The sequence below is a fragment of the Glossina fuscipes genome, unplaced genomic scaffold (genome assembly GCF_014805625.2).
Source record: "Glossina fuscipes isolate IAEA_lab_2018 unplaced genomic scaffold, Yale_Gfus_2 121, whole genome shotgun sequence".
NCBI classification, from domain to species: Eukaryota; Metazoa; Arthropoda; class Insecta; order Diptera; family Glossinidae; genus Glossina; species Glossina fuscipes.
In genome coordinates this window covers 8908219-8929645 of record NW_023998464.1, presented here as the reverse complement: position 1 = coordinate 8929645, position 21427 = coordinate 8908219, and the positions used below count along the sequence as shown (strand labels likewise).

Below are 21427 nucleotides of genomic sequence, written 5' to 3'. Positions count from 1 at the left end.
CTGTTTGCCAGAACTCCTCCAACACAAAGCTTGAACCGTCGCGTAAACAATTTATCATAAATTTTTCCTTTGCCGCAAAAATACTTTTACGTTCCTTAGTTGGAATAGCATAGACTCAGACAATTTTGTATAGTATAATAGTAATTTGTATAGTATAATCACTCGGGTCTCTCAAAATGTATGCATTTCTATAGTCTAACTCGTTATAACCACCATCTTGATAGAAATACGTATTAGTCATAAAATCCCATCTGTCGGCTTAAGCTTTTTTTATTCTGAATTGTAATCCATCCTCAGATTAATGCGTAAATTTAATATAATCTTCATAAATTGCTCTATCCACTTGACGCAATGAGTTCCTGTTTTTTTGAATTATTTGAAGTTTACTGTAAAACTTTGACAAAATAATTTACTTTTTATTTATACATAGAATTTGATTTAAGGCACTTGATACTATTTTCAAGTAGAAATCACTTTTCAGTTAATACCTTGAATTATGCAACAAAGTAGATTTAAAGTAGAGTGCAACTGATATTAAAATGTTACAATGTTAGCTTAAACATGACATGACATGACTTTATCTCACAGTTGAACAACGATAAGAATATATTAAGATTTCATGCTGGAATTCATTCTAAATACGAAGAAAAAATGTTAAGCGTTTCGTTAAATTTTCTTTTTTTTCAGTTAAACCGTGCACGACTTTAAGCAAGTTTTTTCCCTTTTGTATTTTTGAAACCTTGTTTTATTTTACACTGATGAGATGAAAAAGTTCATACATTCTTTTTTTGTTTATGTGATTGTGTTCGCAAAGCTTTACCTTTCCGAACAACCGGCGTATCAGGTGTCCATTTATTTAAATTCCAATCAAAATGGACCTCCGGTGCTCGTATGTAATGGCGTGATAATACAGTGCCGACTCGTTTTAACGATAGCGTCTTGCATTCATTACCAACTTACAGCCGAGAGTGCGGCCGAACCGTTCCAATCCAATAAATTATTTATTATCGCCGGCACATCTAGCGACTTTGCCAGTGATCTTACAGTTCAAGTGCTTGATATAATCATAGCCAACTCATTCAATGTCACTACTAATGAGAATGATTTGGCTATTCTGCGTTTAAACAGCAATTTGCCTTTGGGCATACGTAACGACCTTAAGTGGGTCATTTTGGACGATATCGATAATGCTGATAGACCATGTTTAGCAAATTTTTACTTCAGAAATGTAAGTGGCAAAGAAAAATGTATGTATGGTAGTCTAAATATATTAGGTCTCCAAAGCGAGAGGAAATAAAAACATAACCATTCCCAATAGATAATAATAGAATAGAATAGAAGATAATAGACAACTTTACCGTCATTATCAGATTTTTTAGATTGCTTGCTTTCTCTAGAATTAATTGAGCTTAAATATTAGCGTTTTTTTTGTCGCATAGTTTTCATGCATATATCAAAATTGGGTTTGATGACGTAGTTGTGAAACCTTTGCTAAGTTAATGAAGTTCACGCTTTGGGGGGTCTGTTAATTCAGTTTTACTCGAATCATATTTCGAAACGTTCACCATATGCATATAAATCAATCGAAAGGCGGAACCAGTTTCCAGAATATCGTTTAATATTTTTGGAAGATTTGGAAACATTGAAAGCTTGTAAAGGGTAATTTTCTTAAAGTTCTCCTATGTAACAACTAATACGCTTAGTCTATTAACTAATGGTATGTACGGAAAAAAGTGCTAGTTCTAAAAAATAGTGTCCAGCTTGATGTGTTTAATTTGTAATATAAAGGTCTATTCTAATTCAAATTTTTTAAAATTTAATTTTCAGAAATTGACTAAAATTCCAATCCATACGCGAACGGAACAACTGCCGCTTTTACCTAATTCTGAGTGTCACAGTATCTCCCAATTTCCCTTGGCTCGAAGAAACGATATTTGCTCACTTTATATGTTGCCATGCGGTTTTCATTGCACAGTAAGTTTTCTTGGAAAAATATATAAATTTAACTCCTATCAAAATTTTCCGAGCCTCTCTTAAGCGATTTGCTGCGAAGGGGCTTCCCAAAGTTAAATCAACTGATGCATATTGTTAAACAGGTCTTATGAGCGCCAGATACAAACTCTTCATTATGTAGAAATTATCAAGGATCTTCGCTTCAAAATCGAAAGAACTTCTTACGCCATTTATTACTAACTAATTATGGAGATTAAAGCTAATTTGCTGATGCAATATGGCCAATGTTATGAGAATCAATTGTGCAGGCCTAATCAACAAAAGATTGTCTAGAGAATGACGCGTTCATTACTTGATCTTATATAGTAATTAGCAATCCTTCTTTTTTCGGGGATAAATATCCATTAATTGACTACTCATTATTATTATTATTGCTATTTATTTAGAACAAATAGATATTCTACAATTAACAGTAGATTGAATATTAGTGTTTATATAATAACGATATGTAGTTTTTATTTAAAAAAACTTTCCCAAGTGACTATATTTTTTATACTTTATAATGAATTAATGGATTAAAAAACGTTTAGACTTTCGACGATTTCGCCCGTCGTTATAATATCGATCGTGGTATAGGATTGTTATGTAAAAACCATTTAGTTGGTTTATTATCAACAATTTTGCCGATGCCCAATGCAAACAATTTCAATTGCTCGCAAAAGATCCTACAAAGCTATTACACCAATCTGGAATATCATTTAACATGGATCTATAATGTGATTCATACTGAGGAATTGCAAGTCTTGAAAGAGGGAACTTATACTGCTTCATCACCATATGACGGTAGGCTATATTAATCTCCTTTAAAGGCAAGGCACTAATAATATTTTATTTTCAACAACAGGATTAAGAGAGGAGTATCCCTTGCTATTGAATGACTCAATACAGATGTGCAATGGTGGGAATTCAGCAAAAGCAGCTTCACATGTTGAATGGCAATTCCCAATTTATGGAATTCTAGTTATTTTATATTGCGGAAATAATTAAAATATGTCAAGCCTTTCAGCTTTAACGCAATATTAACAACTTTAGATAAGGAAAGAATTTCTACCTAAATATCTATACGGATTAAATATAATGAAACAATATAAATAAAAAAATAGTCCACGGAGCCATGCTAACGAGGTGCACTTCGTAATCAGAGAGTTATGAGACTTTGCTTGGTAAATTAGAACCCTGTAAGCATCTAAGGTAAGGCCGTCTATCCACGAAAAATCTTTTCTTGAACCACTCCCTCGTCCTAAACATGAATATATTACATATATAAAATAATATTATAAGACGAACATCGTAAAGAAAATTCAATCCTTCGCCGCAGATTCTTTAAACTTATCTACATCCACTGCAAAAATAACCTTAATTTTAGGTGGTTGCGTTCATTTTGATAGGCAACTTCTACATGCAAAAATTATAAAGAAATAGAAAGTGCGAGCGTACATAAGGGTTAAATACGATTATTTTGACCTTCCTGTATATAAAACACCAGTTTTCCATTTAATATTATTGATTTGTTGAGCGTATGCGGACGCTAATCATAGAACGCTCAAAGTTACATTTTCGACAACATTGCTTTTGTTGTTTGATTCGAAGAAGTCTGCTGATGTAGCCTACCCAACACTTTCAGAAGTTTATGGTGATGATGTTACACCATGTCTCAACTGTCAGTTTTGATTTCAACGTTTTAAAAGTGGTGATTTTGATGTCAGTGGCGAAAACAGGCCTGGAGGACCAAAAAAGCTCCAAAACAGTGAATTGCAAGACTTATTGGACGAAAACCCTGATAAAAGTCTTAATAGACCTTCGAACAGCTTTCCAAATTATGAATTCATTATTTCTAGACTTAAACGATGCGATAGGGAAGATCCAAAAGCAGGAAAAATGGTTAGTGGCTCGCACATTAACTGAATATGCGATTTTGACTGAACGTTGCAAGAGTTGTTAACAATGCACTTTTGCAACGATTCGGAGCTTCTGCTGCATCTGGCATGCTCACCAGACAAGGCGCCTTCTGATTCGCAATTGTTCATATTGATGGAGCACGGCTTCCGTTACTATCTTCTTCTTCATTATTTAATTAGGAAATTCTACTTGCTCGCAAGCATATCAAGTTATGAAAAATTAATGTGCACTCCGCTTGCCAAACTTTTTATTTGTTATCTATATTTCCTAAAGAATCACAGTATTTTTGATTTCGCTTTCCTTTTTCGTGAAAGAGGTTACTTTAGATATTTTAAGGTTTGTAATGCGTACTAATGGATTTGAACGGACTTGAATAGAGAAATATTTGTATTTACGATTAGTAAGCCAGGTCTCAAGTTCTTATTTTTGTTTTCAGAACTTTTCGCTAAAAAAACTTTGAGGTCAATTCTGAAAATCAGCTTAGTCTGGCAAACGCTTCGCTCATATTTACATATTATGAACTTTACGTGTATTTTTACCACAAAGCAGATTCAAATGCATTATATAGACGCGCTGCCCAGATAGGGTGAAGCCTACCTGACAACCATTCTATTGTTTTGATCAAGCAACTCTTTTTTAATGCCAATAAGGATCGTTCTAAATCTTCAACTCGCAGCAGAAATCTGTCTTTTCATGGTTTTGCCACAAGAAATTAAAAGCCTATTGTCAGCTTGGTGTAGAAGAGTAAAAAAAACTGAATGGAGTAGTAAATCTAGATACGAGTTTTATGTTTCACGACTATACCGAAAACTATTGCTAAGCCTTATAATAACACGGCATAAAATAGGGAGTTACACTGATGTGTTTTGGCCCAACCATGACGTCCATTGAAATTGTTCGGATCTGATCACTTTTTCAAATGCCCCCTATATAACGCCTTATTTCGGACAGTCTTTATATATAAGGCATTATTATGATTTGCAGATTTTCACGAAAAAATCGCTAAGTGATAGTATTTCGATACTTTAAGTTGGTGTGACAAATTTGTAATCAAACTGGTCAGTTTTTTGAATTTCCTCTCTTATAACCCTATCTACGAGGGCTGAATCTTTCTACACTAAAAAGGCTACATTTTAATAATTTCTTGATGAAAGTTCGTCCATAGTAAACCGAATTTCGATTAGATGGATTTTAGGCCCCACGATATATAGTAGATCTCATGAAAAGCAAGATTTTCTGTCGCGGCAGGGTCTAATTTCTAGTTTGCAGTATATCTTTGTGTTTTATGACGAAAGCAAAGACGAAAGACAATTTTTGTCAAATAAATTATATTTTCTAAATTTGGACTGTATTAGTTGACGTATGGAGCATCCGCCACTATGAAGGATTTCATGGAAAGAACGCTTTTACGTAAGAAATATGATTATAATCTTTGGTGTATTATCACAAAAATGAGTGAATGACAATGATAAAGGGCATTTAAAGACGGCGTTGCCCGACTAGGATGTGTCTACAAGCTTTTTTCTAATATTTCATAGTGTACAGGTATCTCCTGCTTAACACGGTTAATTCGTATCGTGTTGTAACGAACCCGTGTTACACGAAGCGTTTCTACTTTTTTATTTAACACTAGATTTTTCGACGTTCTGTATGTATCTATTTTAGCGAACCTCTTCAATTTGATGGGTAAGTTTTGTGGGCCATCATAGTCGCAAAAATAATTATAGGAAGCTGGAATTTCGTGCAAATATTTCCTAGTCAATTAGGAATGTTTGGTTAAAAAATAGGGGTAATCCGGTCCAATATGTACGAAAAACTAAAGCAACCTCGAAAAACATCGACCATTTTTTTCTATTTTCCGCTACAACTTTCGATCCCGTGAAGATATCTTCGAACGCCTATGACCCGTAGGTTCATTAAAATCACCTTCATGTTAAGTCCGAAAGTAGTTCCAATCGGTTTACTGAGACGTACACAATTAATGATAAAAGATCATCTAATATGATTTAGAGTAAATGGAAATGGATATAATCTAAATAAAAAAAATATACATCGTGTTGTATCGAAACTTTATTCGTCTTGTATCAAAGCCGTGTTATAACATGCCTCAAGATAACGTAAATTAATGCAGCGTTTACCGTGTTGTGTCGATCCATATTTCATTATGAAAATGCGTTTTCATAGAAAAAAAAAAGCAAAAACATAATTCAAATAATATGATGACGATCATCAAATTAATTTTCATCAAAAAATCACAGCTAATTTATTCATTCTTCTCAACGTTGGCTGAAACTGTTCGTATTAAGGGTAAAATAAAAATGAAAGCAAAAACCAATAGAAAAGCGCACATTTGATTTCTCGGAATCGTGTTGTATCGAAACCGTGCTTTACTAGTACCGTGTTAACAGGGGAACGCCTGTGTACAGAATAGAAACTATGCACGGAATTCTAAACCAACACATTTTGCAATTAAATTGAATTTGTTCCAGTGCAACATTACGCTTCAATAACTTGACATAAAAACATACAAAAAGACTTAATAATGAGAAGACAGAAAAAAAAATTCCTGCATGCATACGTTTGAAAGCTCACACCATTTCTCTTCTCTGTCGTTCTCTTCATTGGGCTGTATAATAAAATTTTATTTTGTTAGTTCTTCTATCGTTTTCATTAAATGAACAGAATATTTATAATGCATCGATAAGTCTTACACTCAGAAATTCTGAATAGCACTGTAGTGACTAAGCAATTGGAATTTTTGAGCTAAGTCATAGCACTTTTAAAAGTTTACTTTGACATTTTCCAAAAATTTTTCAATAACAAGATCAAAGCATTGTGCTTGTTGTTTACAGCTTCCTGAACTAAAGTAAGCTTTTGCCTTCTTATTTATATAGATTTATTGCTATTGCAAATCTTATCAGCTTGAATCAATTGCCATTTTCCATTAAGTTGAAAAAACCTAAACCCAAATAGTTTTAATATTTTAAATAAAAAGTCAATTAATTTTATAATTTTTTTCTTTACTTTTGTTTTGGTTTTTTGCACAGCCTACTACCTTAAGCATTTCGAAATAAATGAAAATGAACGTTGAAATATGTAATAACAATAACAAAAACAATACAAAAATAAGCTAAAACATTACGATAAAAGTTGTGTTTGGCTTAAGTCGAATTTGCTTAAGACCCGTTGCTAGCACTACGGTCAATAATTCTCGGGACTTATAATAGACATATGTTCCAACAAAAAATTCCATATTATTTCTACATACCAACCAAGCGCAAACCTTCAAACGACACCTGTGAAACGTTCATGTTATTACAATCACTTGTTTGCAAATTGCGCTGGTTTTTGTCATCTCCAAAAGACTGCAAGGATATGAATGCCCTTATTGATTAGACAATGTTCTGTGACGGGGAGAAATACAGTTCAAATTTAACATTGGTTTACAAAATATTGTGTACTTTTCGCCGTCGGATCCAAATACTTGCCGGTAGTTTACGAATTTCAAATGATGACGACGCTGTTGGTGACATGAAATGACATGGTTACAACAGACCACACAGCAAAACTTCTGAAAATGATTGTCGACATTTTGAGAATGAAGTTGTAAGTTAAGCAGGTTTCCAAATGGGTACAGCGTTTGCTTAGCAGAACACAAAAGCACAATATTCTAATTCGATATCTGCAACGACCTATCTTACATATCTTGTAAGTTCACTACTTTAAATAGTACTTTTGAACGATTGGGTAGCACTTTCTGGATAATTGCGGGGTTCAAACATATATTATACATGTGCCGTCTTATGTAACTATTTTCTTTTTTGCTTACTAGTCGAAACGGCTCTATACATTAACTAGCCTGATTTTCGAACTTGCCTTGAAAAAGTTTAGGAAAATTTCAAAACTCATTTTACAGCAATAAAAAAAGTTTAATAGTTTTGAAGGACAAAAATTATGAATTCTTTGGAAAGTCAAAATTCCAAATTAAACAAAAGGAATTTACTTTTCACGACGATGATGGTAAAAATAAATTTGAGTTCGTGTACGCCTATTGAAGAGGTTATGGATTTAATCCTGATTTCAATGAAAGGATATGTCGCAGACAAATGTGTCTAAATAAAGTCTGCTAATATAAGATCACGATTATTTTTACGTATGGATAAACATGAGGCAAACATGCTTAAATAAATTGGTTTTTTTTCACGTTGATCACATCATATCTCTATGCGTCGCAACATTTGACAAATCTAACACACCACCTGCCAATAATGTGAAACAAAAAAAAAACTAACAATAAGGTGTGTAAATAGTGTACGTGAGAGCCCACATAGCTTGGCCGAATGGTGCTGGTGTAGTTCGTCTCAGCATTTATCAGCTTTCGAGTAAATTATTCATACGCTGATGTTTGCTAAATTTCAGTTCTAGTCTAGGGCTCGGTGAGCGAGTTTCTTTTTGAAAGATTCTTTCTGTGTATAACACAAGAAAAATAAATAATAAAATAAAAGAAAAAACAATTTAAAGCAATTGATCGTAAGACGGGGCGCTAAATATATACACATGTACGGGAACAAGTGAAATTTTTTAAATATCGCAACAGTACGATTACGTGTAGTGAAGTGTTGATGCATACGTGCAATGTGTATGGATATGTAAAAATGTGAGTGTAAATTTTTTTGTGGCCACAGCGCTGATGTCAACCAATAAAATACATATGTATATCCATGTATATAGATGTATGCATTTCTTCATACACAAATACCTACCGAATTGGCAACACACACACATATACGTACATATGTAAAATGAGATATCGTGTGAAGGAGAATTTCAAATACCTACTACCATTTAAGTGTTCAATAGACGTTAGTTGAAACCGCTACATATTTCATTTCCTAAAAAGTAGGGCCGCACCGACATAAAAATGTGGTAAAAACGTACAATGAAATGTTTATGCCTATGGAGACTGCAAAGCGGTCTTGCAGTAGCGAAAGATTGATCTGAAAAAATTAGAGGATATTCACTTACTATTGATCCTAAATATCTATTATATGCACACTTACTTAGCGAAATTGTACAAACTATTCTTCACGGTTGTGTTTTCACTCTCCATCTAATAAACGAAATATCGTACGTTGCATAATATGTGAAATTTGTAATAGATCATGACATGTGCTTAGGATATCAAAGGAAATAAAACGTAAATTTTCGATCAATGTTGTCTTTTCTTTTGTAATAGTTAAAAACTGCTCCAGACGTTTAACAATTTTGGCCTGTGCGTAGAAAACATTACCCTAAGCAAAAGTATGGGTCGGCAATAACTTCGAAATTTGGCTGAGTTGCACCAAATGTTTGCAAACGTCTACAGGCCAATCAATAAATATCAAAGCCTAGATTCTTAACCATAATCTATTCTGAGGCGTACTGCAGTTGAAGTGGTGTCATTGTGCCCTGGGAAAAACTTTTAATTGAAATATTGCCAAGTTTCCAAATTTTTTTTATCCTTCACTATGTGCGCTAAGTTTTTACGGACCAACATAGTATTATGGCATGATCCGTTGAGAATCAGTTTTCGAATCAATCTGTCCAACGACTGTCCATCTTTTTCGTGTTCAACTTACAACAATTTTCGAGTTATTTTAAACATAAGTTAATATATTGATATGTTTCGACCCATGGTCAACCCAAGCTCGCACACGGAAGTCAACATTGTGGGCTTCTATACGTTTTTATGAATCAATTGACTTATGTCTTTTTAGGAGATATCTCAAACAAGCAAATCGTAAGAACTTTGGCTGTCCAATCGACTTGAAATTTCATCGAAAGTGTGCGTTTCTCCCCGTCTGCTTTCTCCAAATGCAGCCATAGGCATTTTTTTCTTGAAATGCAGGATATAGCTCTACAATTAACTCAATTTGCCTTTGTGTTTCGTACATCGTTTTTATAAACACTATTTCCGAGTCAAGCTTGCATACTGCTTAGGGTTGCAAACAATGTAACGAAATTGACTGTCTCTTCGATAATAATAATGAAAAAGAAACGAAGCAGTTTTTCTAAACATTCCATCAATAAATCATTGCTTTCGGCACTGTCGTCTATGTATGCGCATAAATATCTTAAAATACACTCCTTGCATTTTCATAAGAGAAAACGAATTTATGTCAATGGAAACATTCTTTTACAATTTTACGACATCTGCCTAAAATACACAATGAGTCGGAAATAAAACTAAAAAAAACTGGCTTACCAAAAGCTTATAGCGCGTACATTGCGGGGACTCCTTAAAATGTGTAAATTACTTATCAATAAAAGTCGCAGAGCCACTTCAAAAACGTCTCTCTCTTGATTGAAATCAAAATTACGATCACGAAAATTTGTCTAGAAAATACGAATTTAGTCTTGAATTCTTCCAATTTTTCGGCCTCAAGATAAGATAAAATAAAAAATCATTTGTTGTGGAACGGGGGTTCGTCTGCTGTTTGTCAAACTGTGAAAATTGAGAGTCTACTTTTTAGTGTTTTCTTTCTATTTATTTTGTACACTGTAGTTTGCATAAGGTATGCATACCGTTTAGTTCATCATGTGTGTTAGCTTGCCTGTTTGTCGTATGCGCCCATCGCGGAAATGCCCTTTAAATAAACTCTTAGGGGATACGAAGTTCTCTGTTTACCAAGAACGCGGCTATAGAATCAAAAGCTCATGTAAAACAAAAGATTTATTCAGAAATTCAGGATTTTCGTATTTTACACAATTGAAAAAGAAAGACTCGAATATTAGAGCTCTGCCTGTCGTGTTGTCCCCATATAAAGGTTAAATGAACAGCGCGTGCGCAGCAAGCTTCGTGAATCAAAAAGCTGTTTTCCCAAACTCGTGTGTTTATCCCATTTACGTTTCAATGCCGAAGTATTTGTCATTCGACCAAGAAATATCAAAGTGGATGCCCAAATTGCTGCCTGATGAATGAAATAATAAAAGTGCGTTTACGTTGCTCAGTCGATTGATGGGAGGAGACTCATGTTGTGATTAATTGGACAATCCATTGATTGCCGTTAAGTGTTGCCCCCTTCGTTTTTGAAAAAAAGATGAGATCGTGCATATCGACAAGAGAAAGGCACCGCTTTCCAATGGATTCTTAAAGAATGGAATCACTTGTCATTCACCCGATATTGCATAAACCCATATGAATTTTGTGTTTGAGGTAAAATCATGCGTTTTAATCTAGCAAATTCACAAAATACTGGTACATTAGCTTGAAAAAGTGTGCGAATACAAATTTTTTCTCTCCGTGTCTTAATTATATTTTTTCCAATATTTCTGTGCAAGTAGGCTTTACGGTTACATTTGCTGCTATATTTCGCGCTACCTGGGTTACTTCTCTTCGTGGACATTGTATTCAATGTAATATGTGGCGCGATGTGTGTGGTTATAATATCTTGCCGAAAAGTGTATCCTTCATATAACGTATTACGTATTACCGTGATTTGCTGTCATCGGTTAATTTGCACATATATTACACACGGAATCGGCCTTTGCAAAGCCGCACAACACATATACGCCTAATTTCGTCTCTCCAAACATATCTCTACGTGCGTAATTTGATCTGCCGAAATGTATGGCATTTCGTGAACATCAAAACCCTAGTCTATATAGGATATAATCCTGATAAAAGACATCTGCTTTGCTTTGAATAATCGAAAAAATAAAGATTGAATGTTAATGTGTGACAATTTTCATCGAAAACGCGCGATAAACAATCTAAGTTTTTCATATTTCTCACGCTACAAATTCCATTTCGAGGAAACTGTTTTGGATCTATTGAAAATGTAAAAAAAACGTTGAAGCAGTTGGACACTCTACCTTAATGCGACTATGGAAAAATATCGAGGCCTAGGTCAAAGAATAGAGTGGTAGTACTGACAGCAAATAAACCTACTTTGAAGCCGACAAAACGAGGTTTGGCAAATAAAGTATATTTCGTCACCATCTTGAAATGTCGTTTGCATCGCATCTTTATAGCGAACATATTTGTCCCACTTTTAAAATGTACTATAATATCCAACAGATCCACCACAAAAAGTCCACTCAAACTCGAAAGTGATTTCATTACATGTCTCGTTTTCTTTTCACTCCGTTTACTGTGCAATCTCTTTCTATCTCTGTACTTTATTTTCTTCATTCTTCTCTTATCAGCTCGCTCAAAATAAGTGAAATAAGTTTTTATTAATTAATTTAACAACAGTAAATACAAATACGTAAACAAATGAAAAACCGAAAACGTACATATGAGCAAAAATTGCTGACGATACGACTTTCATTTAAGCAATTAATTTATTACAGTGTGTTTGCATTCCTTATAAAATATCAAATCATCGAAAAAATAAAAATAAAGGTATTTATTATAACATGAAATGTTGTGAGCGAAAATATATTTTTAAATGTTTAATCATTACAACAATAGCAACAATAATGCGTAAAATGTTTTTCAAATACTTAAATAACTCCCCTCTCCCCACGTGACATGAACTAATAGTCGCCAAGCAACTTGTGCTGTTTAGACTGCCAACGACTGCAATATGTTTTCAAATATTTGCGCATTTCATGTCCACATACATACACAGATAAGTTTTATTATGTACATTTATTCATATTGAATTACATCTACTCATACTCCCCATGGCACGGGTTTAAATAATCGTCGTTAAAGCCATGTTTAGAGTTTAAGCATATAAAATGATTTGAAAAGTTGATCAATTGCCTCTAAGATATTAGCTGCCAGTTGAAAGACCTAACAAAGAGGTGATAATGAATAATTATTGATCGAATATATAGTATGCGTAAATTTATGAATAACTTTATTAAAGCAAAGATTAGAAGCCTGACAGAAAAGACACTCAAATCGATTTAAAAAAAAAACAAGTGTGAAAGCTATATTCGGTCGGGCCGAATCTCGCATGCCCACCACTATGCTTTTTCGAATCTAGTCTCCAATTTCTTTTATTTGATACCCATATCACTAGTATTATTAAAAAAAATTAATCAGGGTATCTACCATATTCGTTTTAGAATCAATCCACGTTTAGGCAGATAAGATATAGTCATTTGATGAATGCGCAGAGTAATTTTAAACATTCTGTTCTGTTTGCGTTATCATAAGCCTCATTCATGAAACCTCAAAAAGGTAAAAAAAATAAAATTTAATCACTTGCAACTTTGTGTGGGCATGACAGATTTTTTCCATTTTTTTCCATAAAGAGTAGAGTGTCTCGCGAAATAAATGTGGTAAATTTTAGCCAACCAGCAAATTTTTGTTAAGAAAACCAGAGTTGCGTTCAGGTTATGCTTCACTGCAAGCTTCTGCTCTGACCAATATACCGACATGAAAAATCGGCTGGTTGTCGAACTGATAGTTTGACAAACCAGTTGATTGAGAAAACATGATATCGATTAAATGACAAGGCGGCAGGGTGGCATAACGCCACATCGACTGAACGAAAAACCGTTAAAAAATTCGTCGAACTGACAAATCCGTGGGACAACATATAGCAAAAATACTCCACAATTACGCTATTAGAGCTCCTTACAAAATTAAAATTCCTGACCCCTTTTTATAGCGACCACTGTAAGATGAGGATATACTCATTTCGTTTTTTTTCATAATGCTACATGCTGTTACATACAGCCAAAAGGAAGCTTCAGAGACCCTATTCTTGATTTGGCCATGTCTGTCCGTCTGCGTGTCCTTGTAGTGTGCGTTGCTGACACTTTCTTCGCAAAAATGAAGATATAAACTTCAAATTTGGTAAAAACACTTACAGTTTCTGCACGCAGGTTGGTATCGAAACTGGGTCACATTGGTCAAAGCAGAAGCGCGCAGTGAAGCGTATACTGAACGCAACTAAGCCATTTTAGCTCCTTATTCGAAAATTATTAAAGTTGGAAGGTTGAAACATTCCAAATTTACTTTTCGAGATACATTACTCTTTAGGTGGCAAAATGGAACCAATCGGTCGTATCCACACAAAGTTACGTGTAATTAAATTTAATTTTTTTCACTTTTTTGAAGTTTAATGCTCATTTACCAAAAGACAAAAAAAGACAAAGCAATTAAAAACAATTTTGTACACTCTTCAAATGAAGACATCTTATCTGCTTGAAAAATGGGTTAATTTTAAAATGTCTTCCATCACCGCGATTAATTTTGTCTTAATAATACCAGGGATATGGGTATCATATAAAAGAACTGGGAGAGTAGAATGCGAAGAGCTTAGTGGTGGGTATGCGAGATTCGTCCTTCGCCGAATATAATTTTCTCGCTTGTTTTACGTAATAGCCTTAAAGAGAGCTGAATGTTTTCCTTTGTAAACAAGTATGAAGACTTTTTCTCGGAATTTTTGTAAAGTGTAAATCTGCGTGTCTCTTTTTTATTCGTATTTCTATTTTCTGTGATATTTTCTCATGCACATCGCTTTCAACTTCAATTTCACTTTTTTAATAAAAAAAAAAAAAAATTTATTTTTGACCAACAACAGAACTAAGTCACTCAGTCACAGAAACCCATTTTACAAGTCAATTGTGAAAACTAGCGCATTTTATTTCGTATGTTTTTGCCATACCTCCTTTTGAATTGTAAACAATTTCGTAAATTTCTTCCATACCTCCTTTTGAATTCATATGTTTTTCGTATAGTTCTTCCTTACCTCCTTTTGAATTGTAAACAATTTCGTATGTTTCTTCCATACCTCCATTTAAATTGTAAACAATTTCGTATGTTTTCTCCATATCTCCTTTTGAATTATAAACAATTTCGTATATTTCTTCCACATTCAATTGCGACGTTATATGTTTTTACTTTATTTAGCTTTATCTTCAACTATCTTAATCGTATACAGAAAATGTGACTACTCTGGATATGTGTTCTACGAACATACGAATTTTACAACAAAACAAAGTAGTCAATGAAAACTATCGGAACCGCAAAGGCTCCACTTTGACTGATAGTAAAGTCCTGCAAATGTAATAAAATTTGAAAGCATAGGCACATTATTCTTTGTAATATGCGGACTTGATTATTTTTAACTAAAAGCGAACTTTCATGCTAAATTTAGTGACTTTTAAACATAATCGGACAAGATTAAAAAGAGCAAAACCATGCTTAATCCAAAAAATTTTGAACGATGATGTCGAAAACAAAGTTTCGAATAAACAAGCACATGGATAGACGATAATTAACTAGTATGCATGTTCGAAAACATTATCTTTCAGGTATGTAGCACTTATTGGCATATATACCTACATCAATCAATATTTTAATATTTTTTCAATAATGGCGACAAGAATTTCCCTACAATTCCCGACTATTTCTGTTTCATTTTATGCTAAATGTAATAGATTCCATTATTTGCCTGTCAGTCTAAGTTGAAATGTAATCGCTCCGGCGTTGATATGTATTGATAGACGAATTAAAATCTTTATGCGAGGTTGTGTGGGTTAAAGATCAATGACGTTACTTTATCTGTAAGCAAATAGATGCAATTGAATTTACTTAAAAGCAAATACAATTGTTTTAGTTGTTCTCCAACATTTAATTGAAAATTGTAGAAAACAATCAATTAAAGAAAATAAGAAAATTATGTAATATTCATTTAAATGCAGACAGTTACAGAATGCATGTAGCTACTTACCGTGCATACATCAATTGCATGTGGTTTTTGATATATTATTTTTTCATTTTCCCATTAACATTCAAATGTATACACGATATATTACATAAATGCAATTTTGATTAAGATGACATTTTGAAATTGAATCTATATGGCCATCCATCTATTCAGATAACTTTGGGGTCGTAAACTCAAAGTAAAAATACCACTTATCCTTAGCTTTAGTTCAGTTTCATCGGACCGGATCGTACACAAAGATGAAAACGATTGGCCCATGGAATGGGTAAAAAGCTAATATACTTTTCAAGAAACGTGAAAATACCAAATTTTGAAAATATGACACTTAATCTAAAATAGTAATTTCTCTCGATTGAAATTCGCAAGAAGAAGAAGTGATAAGTCCCGGATTGTCCCTTTGTAAGATGTAAAATTGAATTTTGCAAACACAACGTCTTTCTTGTTGATGTGTTCTAAGAAGCAATCTTACAAATTGGTTCCATCCCATTCAAATTTTCCACATTCGTTTAATGTGCAAAAACCATTTTTTGCCCACTCTCGTCGAGGATCATTATTTATAAGAAAACAACGCAGCTAATAAATCTTCTTCAAGCAAAGTCAAGTGTTCATATCACTACCTAATATTTACGCATGCACTGTATACGTATAAATGGGTACATATATTTATATTCGATTGCATTCTTTTGTTTTAAAATATTACTTATAAACTAATTTCTCAAACCATAAATATCAACATTTGTAGATACAAACAATTAGCATCAATTGAAATGTATTTGAAGCATTTATCACTTCCGAATTATTTTCAACCAACTCTCTAATTAATTTGTTGTCTTTTCGAACCGCGCTAAGTATGTTACGTGATAGACTTAATAAATGCTTTACTAAAGTATTAAAAAACTTTGCGGTTGAAAGTGTTTTCGTAATAAATAAAATAAACGGGTAAGTAAAATGAGAATAAATTATGCGAGTTAAGGGTAATTACAGCTATTAAATGAACTAAGTCCGACCAAAAAAAAGTCTTGAATAATTGCCACTTAAGAGCAATATCTTATGAAATACGTTTCTAAGGAAATCAACATAAGATTAGCAGTACATCACATGTAAAATTCAAAATACCATTCTTATAATTTCGAATCATTGCTTTTCCTTCTTAAAAGGCCAATAACAGTTAAAATAACAATAATAACAACCGAAAAAAGAGGAAAAAAATAGATGTGTCTTAAACCGTAACAAAATAGGAACAATTTCTTTTTTTAACTAATTACGTCTATGTATGTAGACGTCCTATAAACTTTCTCGACTAAAATAGAAATTAATAAGTAAGAAAGTTATATTCGGCCAGGGCCAAATCTCGCAGACCCACCACTAAGCTCTTCGCATTCTACTCTCCAAGTTCTTTTATTTGATACCCATATCACTAGTATTATTAAAAAAAATTAATCAGGGTACCTACCATATTCGTTTTAGAATCAATCTACGTTTAGGCAGGTAAGATATAGTCATTTGATGAATGTGCAAAGTAGTTTCAAACATTCTGTCCCGTTTGCGTTACCATCAATTGGTATGAAACACCAAAAAAGTAAAAAAAAATAAAATTTAATCACTTGCAACTTTGTGTGGGCATGGTCGATTTTTTCCATTTTTGTTCATAAAAAGTAGAATGTCTCGCGAAATAAATATGGAAAATTTTTGCCTTCTAACTTTTATAATTTCTGCATAACGAGTGGCGTTCACTTTATGTTCCATTCCAACTCAACCCAATGTTTCTAAAAAATTTGAAGTCGATACCTTCATTTTTGCGACCAGGAGAGTGCCAACAACAAGCACCACGCAGACGGACAGACTTAGCAAAATAAACTCAGAAGTTCACGCTGATCAAGAATATATACACTTTATAGTGTCTCCGAAACTTGCTTCTGGCTGTTACATGCTTTATAAAAAAAAACAAAATGAGTATACCACCATCTTACAGCGATAGAATAATAAGTAAAAACAATATAGGGCGTTACGGCCTACCGTTATATACCAGCCACCATTTCGCTTAAAATAGCTATTCATATAATCAATTTTTAAAATGATGCGTTGTATGGCAAGTGGTCGAAAAACAAGTCCGATCGAAACCATTTTCACTATCGTAATACCGTGTTTGGGCAAAACACATTTGTGTCCCAAATATCACCAAAATATTTGAAAAGTTGCGAGTAGCATATTGAGCATAAGAACACCACACGGAGACATGTACAACACTTAAATCGATGCAAACAGTGATTCTAAATTGAAGGTGTGTCTATCTCAATTATCTCTGAACGCACAAGCTACCTCATATGCCCTTGTAGCACAAGTGGTGCAGAATGCAAAAACTGCTTAATTCTGTTGAACACGAATTTGCTTGTCATAGAAGTAATAAAACAGTATAAACATTTCCGTTATCATACCCGTCGGTATCTCAAAATTAATCGGGCGATTAATGAGAATTAAAAAAAAAATGTAGAAACTCAGCAATAATGTAAGTGCTTTACCACAAATGTATTAGAAGACTTTCTAAACAAAGCTGATTACTTAAGGCAAGAGGGTTGAATTGTGACCTTTCGGGGGAAAACCTAAGCAAGCATATTTGAGCGCGGAGCACAGTCAGATGATATGAAGAATTTCGAGTTGATGTAAATAAGTTCCCTTAACTCTGTCACTAATTTTCGTATACTATTATATTCTGCATACTCGCTATATTGCTCGTCTAATTTAACACGTGTGAACAAAGCCTTTAGTTACAATTTCACATTACTGTTAGTTTTTCAGAATTATATAAAAAGGCATAAGCATAAATATATTTAATGCAAAATGGGCAGCTTAAACGGTGACGTAGTTGTCATGCGTAATGGACGTTCAACTAGTCACATATCGGTCTATAACTATCCAGAGCATTTAAATCCTTTTTACGAAGAGGATCAACACAAGCGCCTTCGATTCTGGAAAATCAACAAGAGCAACAATAATAGGGAAAGACGTAGCAGTCTTTCCATTGCTAATCTAAAAGAAATGTGGTAAGTAAAAGATAGACCATTAGTTTTTTTTTGCTATGTTTCACATATAGAAGAACTTAAGTTATGCACTAAATATATAATATTAAAGAGACCAAAGGCACAACTCACTACGAAACTATGCTAGTACCATCCACTTTTATAGAGCGAAATTCATGCGAAATGAATACCGATGTCGAAAGCTCTCAGCTAGCGGATTAGTTTAGAAACGTTCTTCACTATATTACAACCAGGTCAACATAGATCATTTTCATTGATTGCCGAGTTATGTGAAATCAATATCCCGTTTCCAGTTTATTTGCCAGTGGGGTCATTATTCTCCCGTTCCTTAAATCATATTTGAAAGTTAAGAGGTTTCATACTCCACAGGAACAGATTTTAGAGGTTGGTCACTGCTATGTTAGCTACCAAGTCGTTCTGTAGGCGTTAATTCTTAAACGATGTTAAACTTGTACGGTCTGAAAATTCCCTTCGTTAAATTATTATAATATGCCTATTCTTTTGTAGGATTTCTCCCGAAAAAAAGAGATCATAGCAAGCGACATAGTTACGTTCGCCTTCGAGCCAAATGCGTAATTTTAGATCAATATTTGCCATAAATTTTGTTTTCACAGTGTAAATGGATCATGGAGATATGTTTTTACTGCTGTTTTAGACGGCTTTCGGTATCTGTCAAATTTCACTTCAATATTTACTATGAGTAATTGTCGGGTGGTCGCGCTCGCTGTATGTTTAGGTCTATGGCCATCAGACAGACGAACGAACAGTCGGAAATGATTAAACCAATACCGAATCTTTATCTATAACATTAACACTGTCTTAGCTAAACAGTATTATTTAATGTGGTATCTTGTAGTATTGAACCCATAGTTTAACCAATTCGAGTGTCCTTTAAAAAGTTCATTAAAAAAGCACTAAAGGAGAAAAAATGCCTTTAACGGTCTTAACTAAAAGTTATAATATGTTAAATGGCTTATGCAGTGCATCTTGATTATATTTAAAGGGCTTTCAAATCGTTCCGCTCGAAAAAAAGATCATCTATGTTAGGTATTAATAAGACATCAGAGAGTCCGCCAGCAATGCGACGAGGACTTCAAGGGAATAACAACTGGAATACGTTAGATCATCGCGTGCGTCACAGCACCAATGCATCGCCGTTATATAGTGATAGCCTTCAGCGTGACAACGTTTACCGAAGTTCCTTACAAAACATACCCGCGGGGAATGTGAACGTAAATATTCTCTTCCCTATCCATTATCTATCACTAATAACTAACGTTTTTTTTCATGTAGGATCGTATTGGCTTTAATCGTAATGATAATTATCGTAGCACAATACAATTTTCTGGCTCAAGTCATCGTTATCCAGAACAAAATTTGCAAATACAGCAAAAGCACAGAAGGTACGTTTATCGTGGTTCTTTAACGCCACAACCACTACGTAGTATAGATACGATGAATGCAGATTCATATGAATATATCAACATTAATCTAACGAGGGGGTGAGTAAGCATTACCTTACAACCATGTAATTGATAGAAGTTTTTCGTGCGTCCGTCCAATGCATATCAAAAAGAATGCCTTTTGTAAGTGATGTTTGTGAATCAAACCGCATGTAATATGGTACATGTATGTCTATTTGTGTATGTTTGATGGGACATCTAAATCCACTAAAATGTTTGTTCTGTATTGCAATAGCATATGTTACCAGTTGTGGTGCTAATTATTTGTAATTTTCTTATATATTTACGATATTTTCAATGCTGTTGTCGTTGTTGATAATGTGGTTTTTGTTGTCGTGATTATTAGATCATCGCAAACAAGCATGGCAAGCACAAACCCCTTCGAGACCGACAATGAAGACAACGCCGATGGCCTGAACGTTAGCGAAGTAACTAGTTTATCGAGCACAAAACGAACACCTCGCAAAAAGCGACGAGCGCCAGCACCACCACCTCCAGTAAGTACTATACGCAATGAAACTTATTAATGTACTTTAAAACACTTTGTGCTATGTTTTCATTTTTTTTCTTCTCTTTGCTGTTGTCAGCGTCTCTTACGTAAATAATATAATTATTGTAACGTGTATTTATTTAACGATAAATTTGATAAGATATTCGCTATTACACATAAAATGTTGAAATATTGATAAGCATTCCGAAACATTGTGTATGCACCGTAACAGTATGCAGTTGTAACCGATCGTGGTTTTCTCCGCCATAAAAGTAATTTATAAATAATTTAAGATCTTTTTCTATACTTGGTATTCAATTTGTCATACGTTTGTAACACGCACAACGGTTACCAGAAAGTAGTAGAACTAGCCTCTCTTCAATTATCGTTGTGCATTATGAATCCCTTCTGCCCGGACAGGCTGTCAACAAGCGTTAAGATGCCCCTAATTCCTGGTTTGGCATTCCTATAATATGTCTTTTCGCCAAAATATTCGACCTTTACACTAAATTTTGCTTCTGACTATTCTGAAACCGCGAATATGGCTTTTATTGACTACAAGAGATACAGTCGACTAGGAGAAGTTCGTTTTTCTTCATCAAAGTAAGCTAAGTGAGCTTAACTCATTAACCACGGAAAACATTGGCCTTTAGCTTGACGGAAACGTCATGCCACCTTTCGATCACAGCACTAAATAAAGCGAAAATTAGGAAAAATTAGTTGGAAATTCAGTTTTCTCCGATATGGTTTCGGTTAGAGAACTATCACGAGGTTGCTTGCTTACGGATCAAATTCAAGTTCGGACCTCCATATAACTTTTTACGTCTTTTAGAGTGCTAAAATTAAATG

General features: G+C 33.9%; 2 protein-coding genes across 6 annotated transcripts; both read left to right on the top strand.

The window, feature by feature from the left end:
* Positions 1–763: 763 nt before the first annotated feature.
* Positions 764–3000, top strand: LOC119640536. The gene is made up of 4 exons (XM_038038625.1): positions 764–1228; positions 1828–1974; positions 2544–2796; positions 2858–3000. The coding sequence occupies exons 1-4, from the start codon at positions 764–766 to the stop codon at positions 2998–3000; spliced, it is 1008 nt and encodes a 335-aa protein (XP_037894553.1).
* Positions 3001–8350: 5350 nt separating this feature from the next.
* Positions 8351–21399, top strand: LOC119640383. Of its 5 annotated transcripts, XM_038038367.1 has the most exons (6): positions 8351–8569; positions 16330–16526; positions 18376–18628; positions 19629–19857; positions 19919–20127; positions 20435–21396. In XM_038038367.1, the coding sequence occupies exons 3-6, from the start codon at positions 18426–18428 to the stop codon at positions 20613–20615; spliced, it is 822 nt and encodes a 273-aa protein (XP_037894295.1). In that variant the 5' UTR covers positions 8351–8569; positions 16330–16526; positions 18376–18425; the 3' UTR covers positions 20616–21396. The 5 variants fall into 5 exon arrangements, with proteins under 5 accessions (XP_037894295.1, XP_037894297.1, XP_037894296.1 ...); XM_038038369.1 differs by lacking the exon at positions 16330–16526 and having other exon boundaries at positions 19919–20028; positions 20435–21399; XM_038038368.1 differs by lacking the exon at positions 16330–16526 and having other exon boundaries at positions 18384–18628; positions 20435–21397.
* Positions 21400–21427: the final 28 nt, after the last annotated feature.

Bases quoted from the DNA above. Each gene is read 5' to 3' on its own strand.
- LOC119640536 (XM_038038625.1), top strand. From the start codon at position 764: ATGAAAAAGTTCATACATTCTTTTTTTGTTTATGTGATTGTGTTCGCA. The intron at 1,229-1,827 runs GTAAGTGGCAAA...TTTAATTTTCAG, and splicing joins CAAATTTTTACTTCAGAAAT to AAATTGACTAAAATTCCAAT. The intron at 1,975-2,543 runs GTAAGTTTTCTT...AAAAACGTTTAG, and splicing joins CATGCGGTTTTCATTGCACA to ACTTTCGACGATTTCGCCCG.
- LOC119640383 (XM_038038368.1), top strand. From the start codon at position 18,426: ATGGGCAGCTTAAACGGTGACGTAGTTGTCATGCGTAATGGACGTTCA. The intron at 18,629-19,628 runs GTAAGTAAAAGA...TTATATTTAAAG, and splicing joins GCTAATCTAAAAGAAATGTG to GGCTTTCAAATCGTTCCGCT. The intron at 19,858-19,918 runs GTAAATATTCTC...TTTTTCATGTAG, and splicing joins TACCCGCGGGGAATGTGAAC to GATCGTATTGGCTTTAATCG.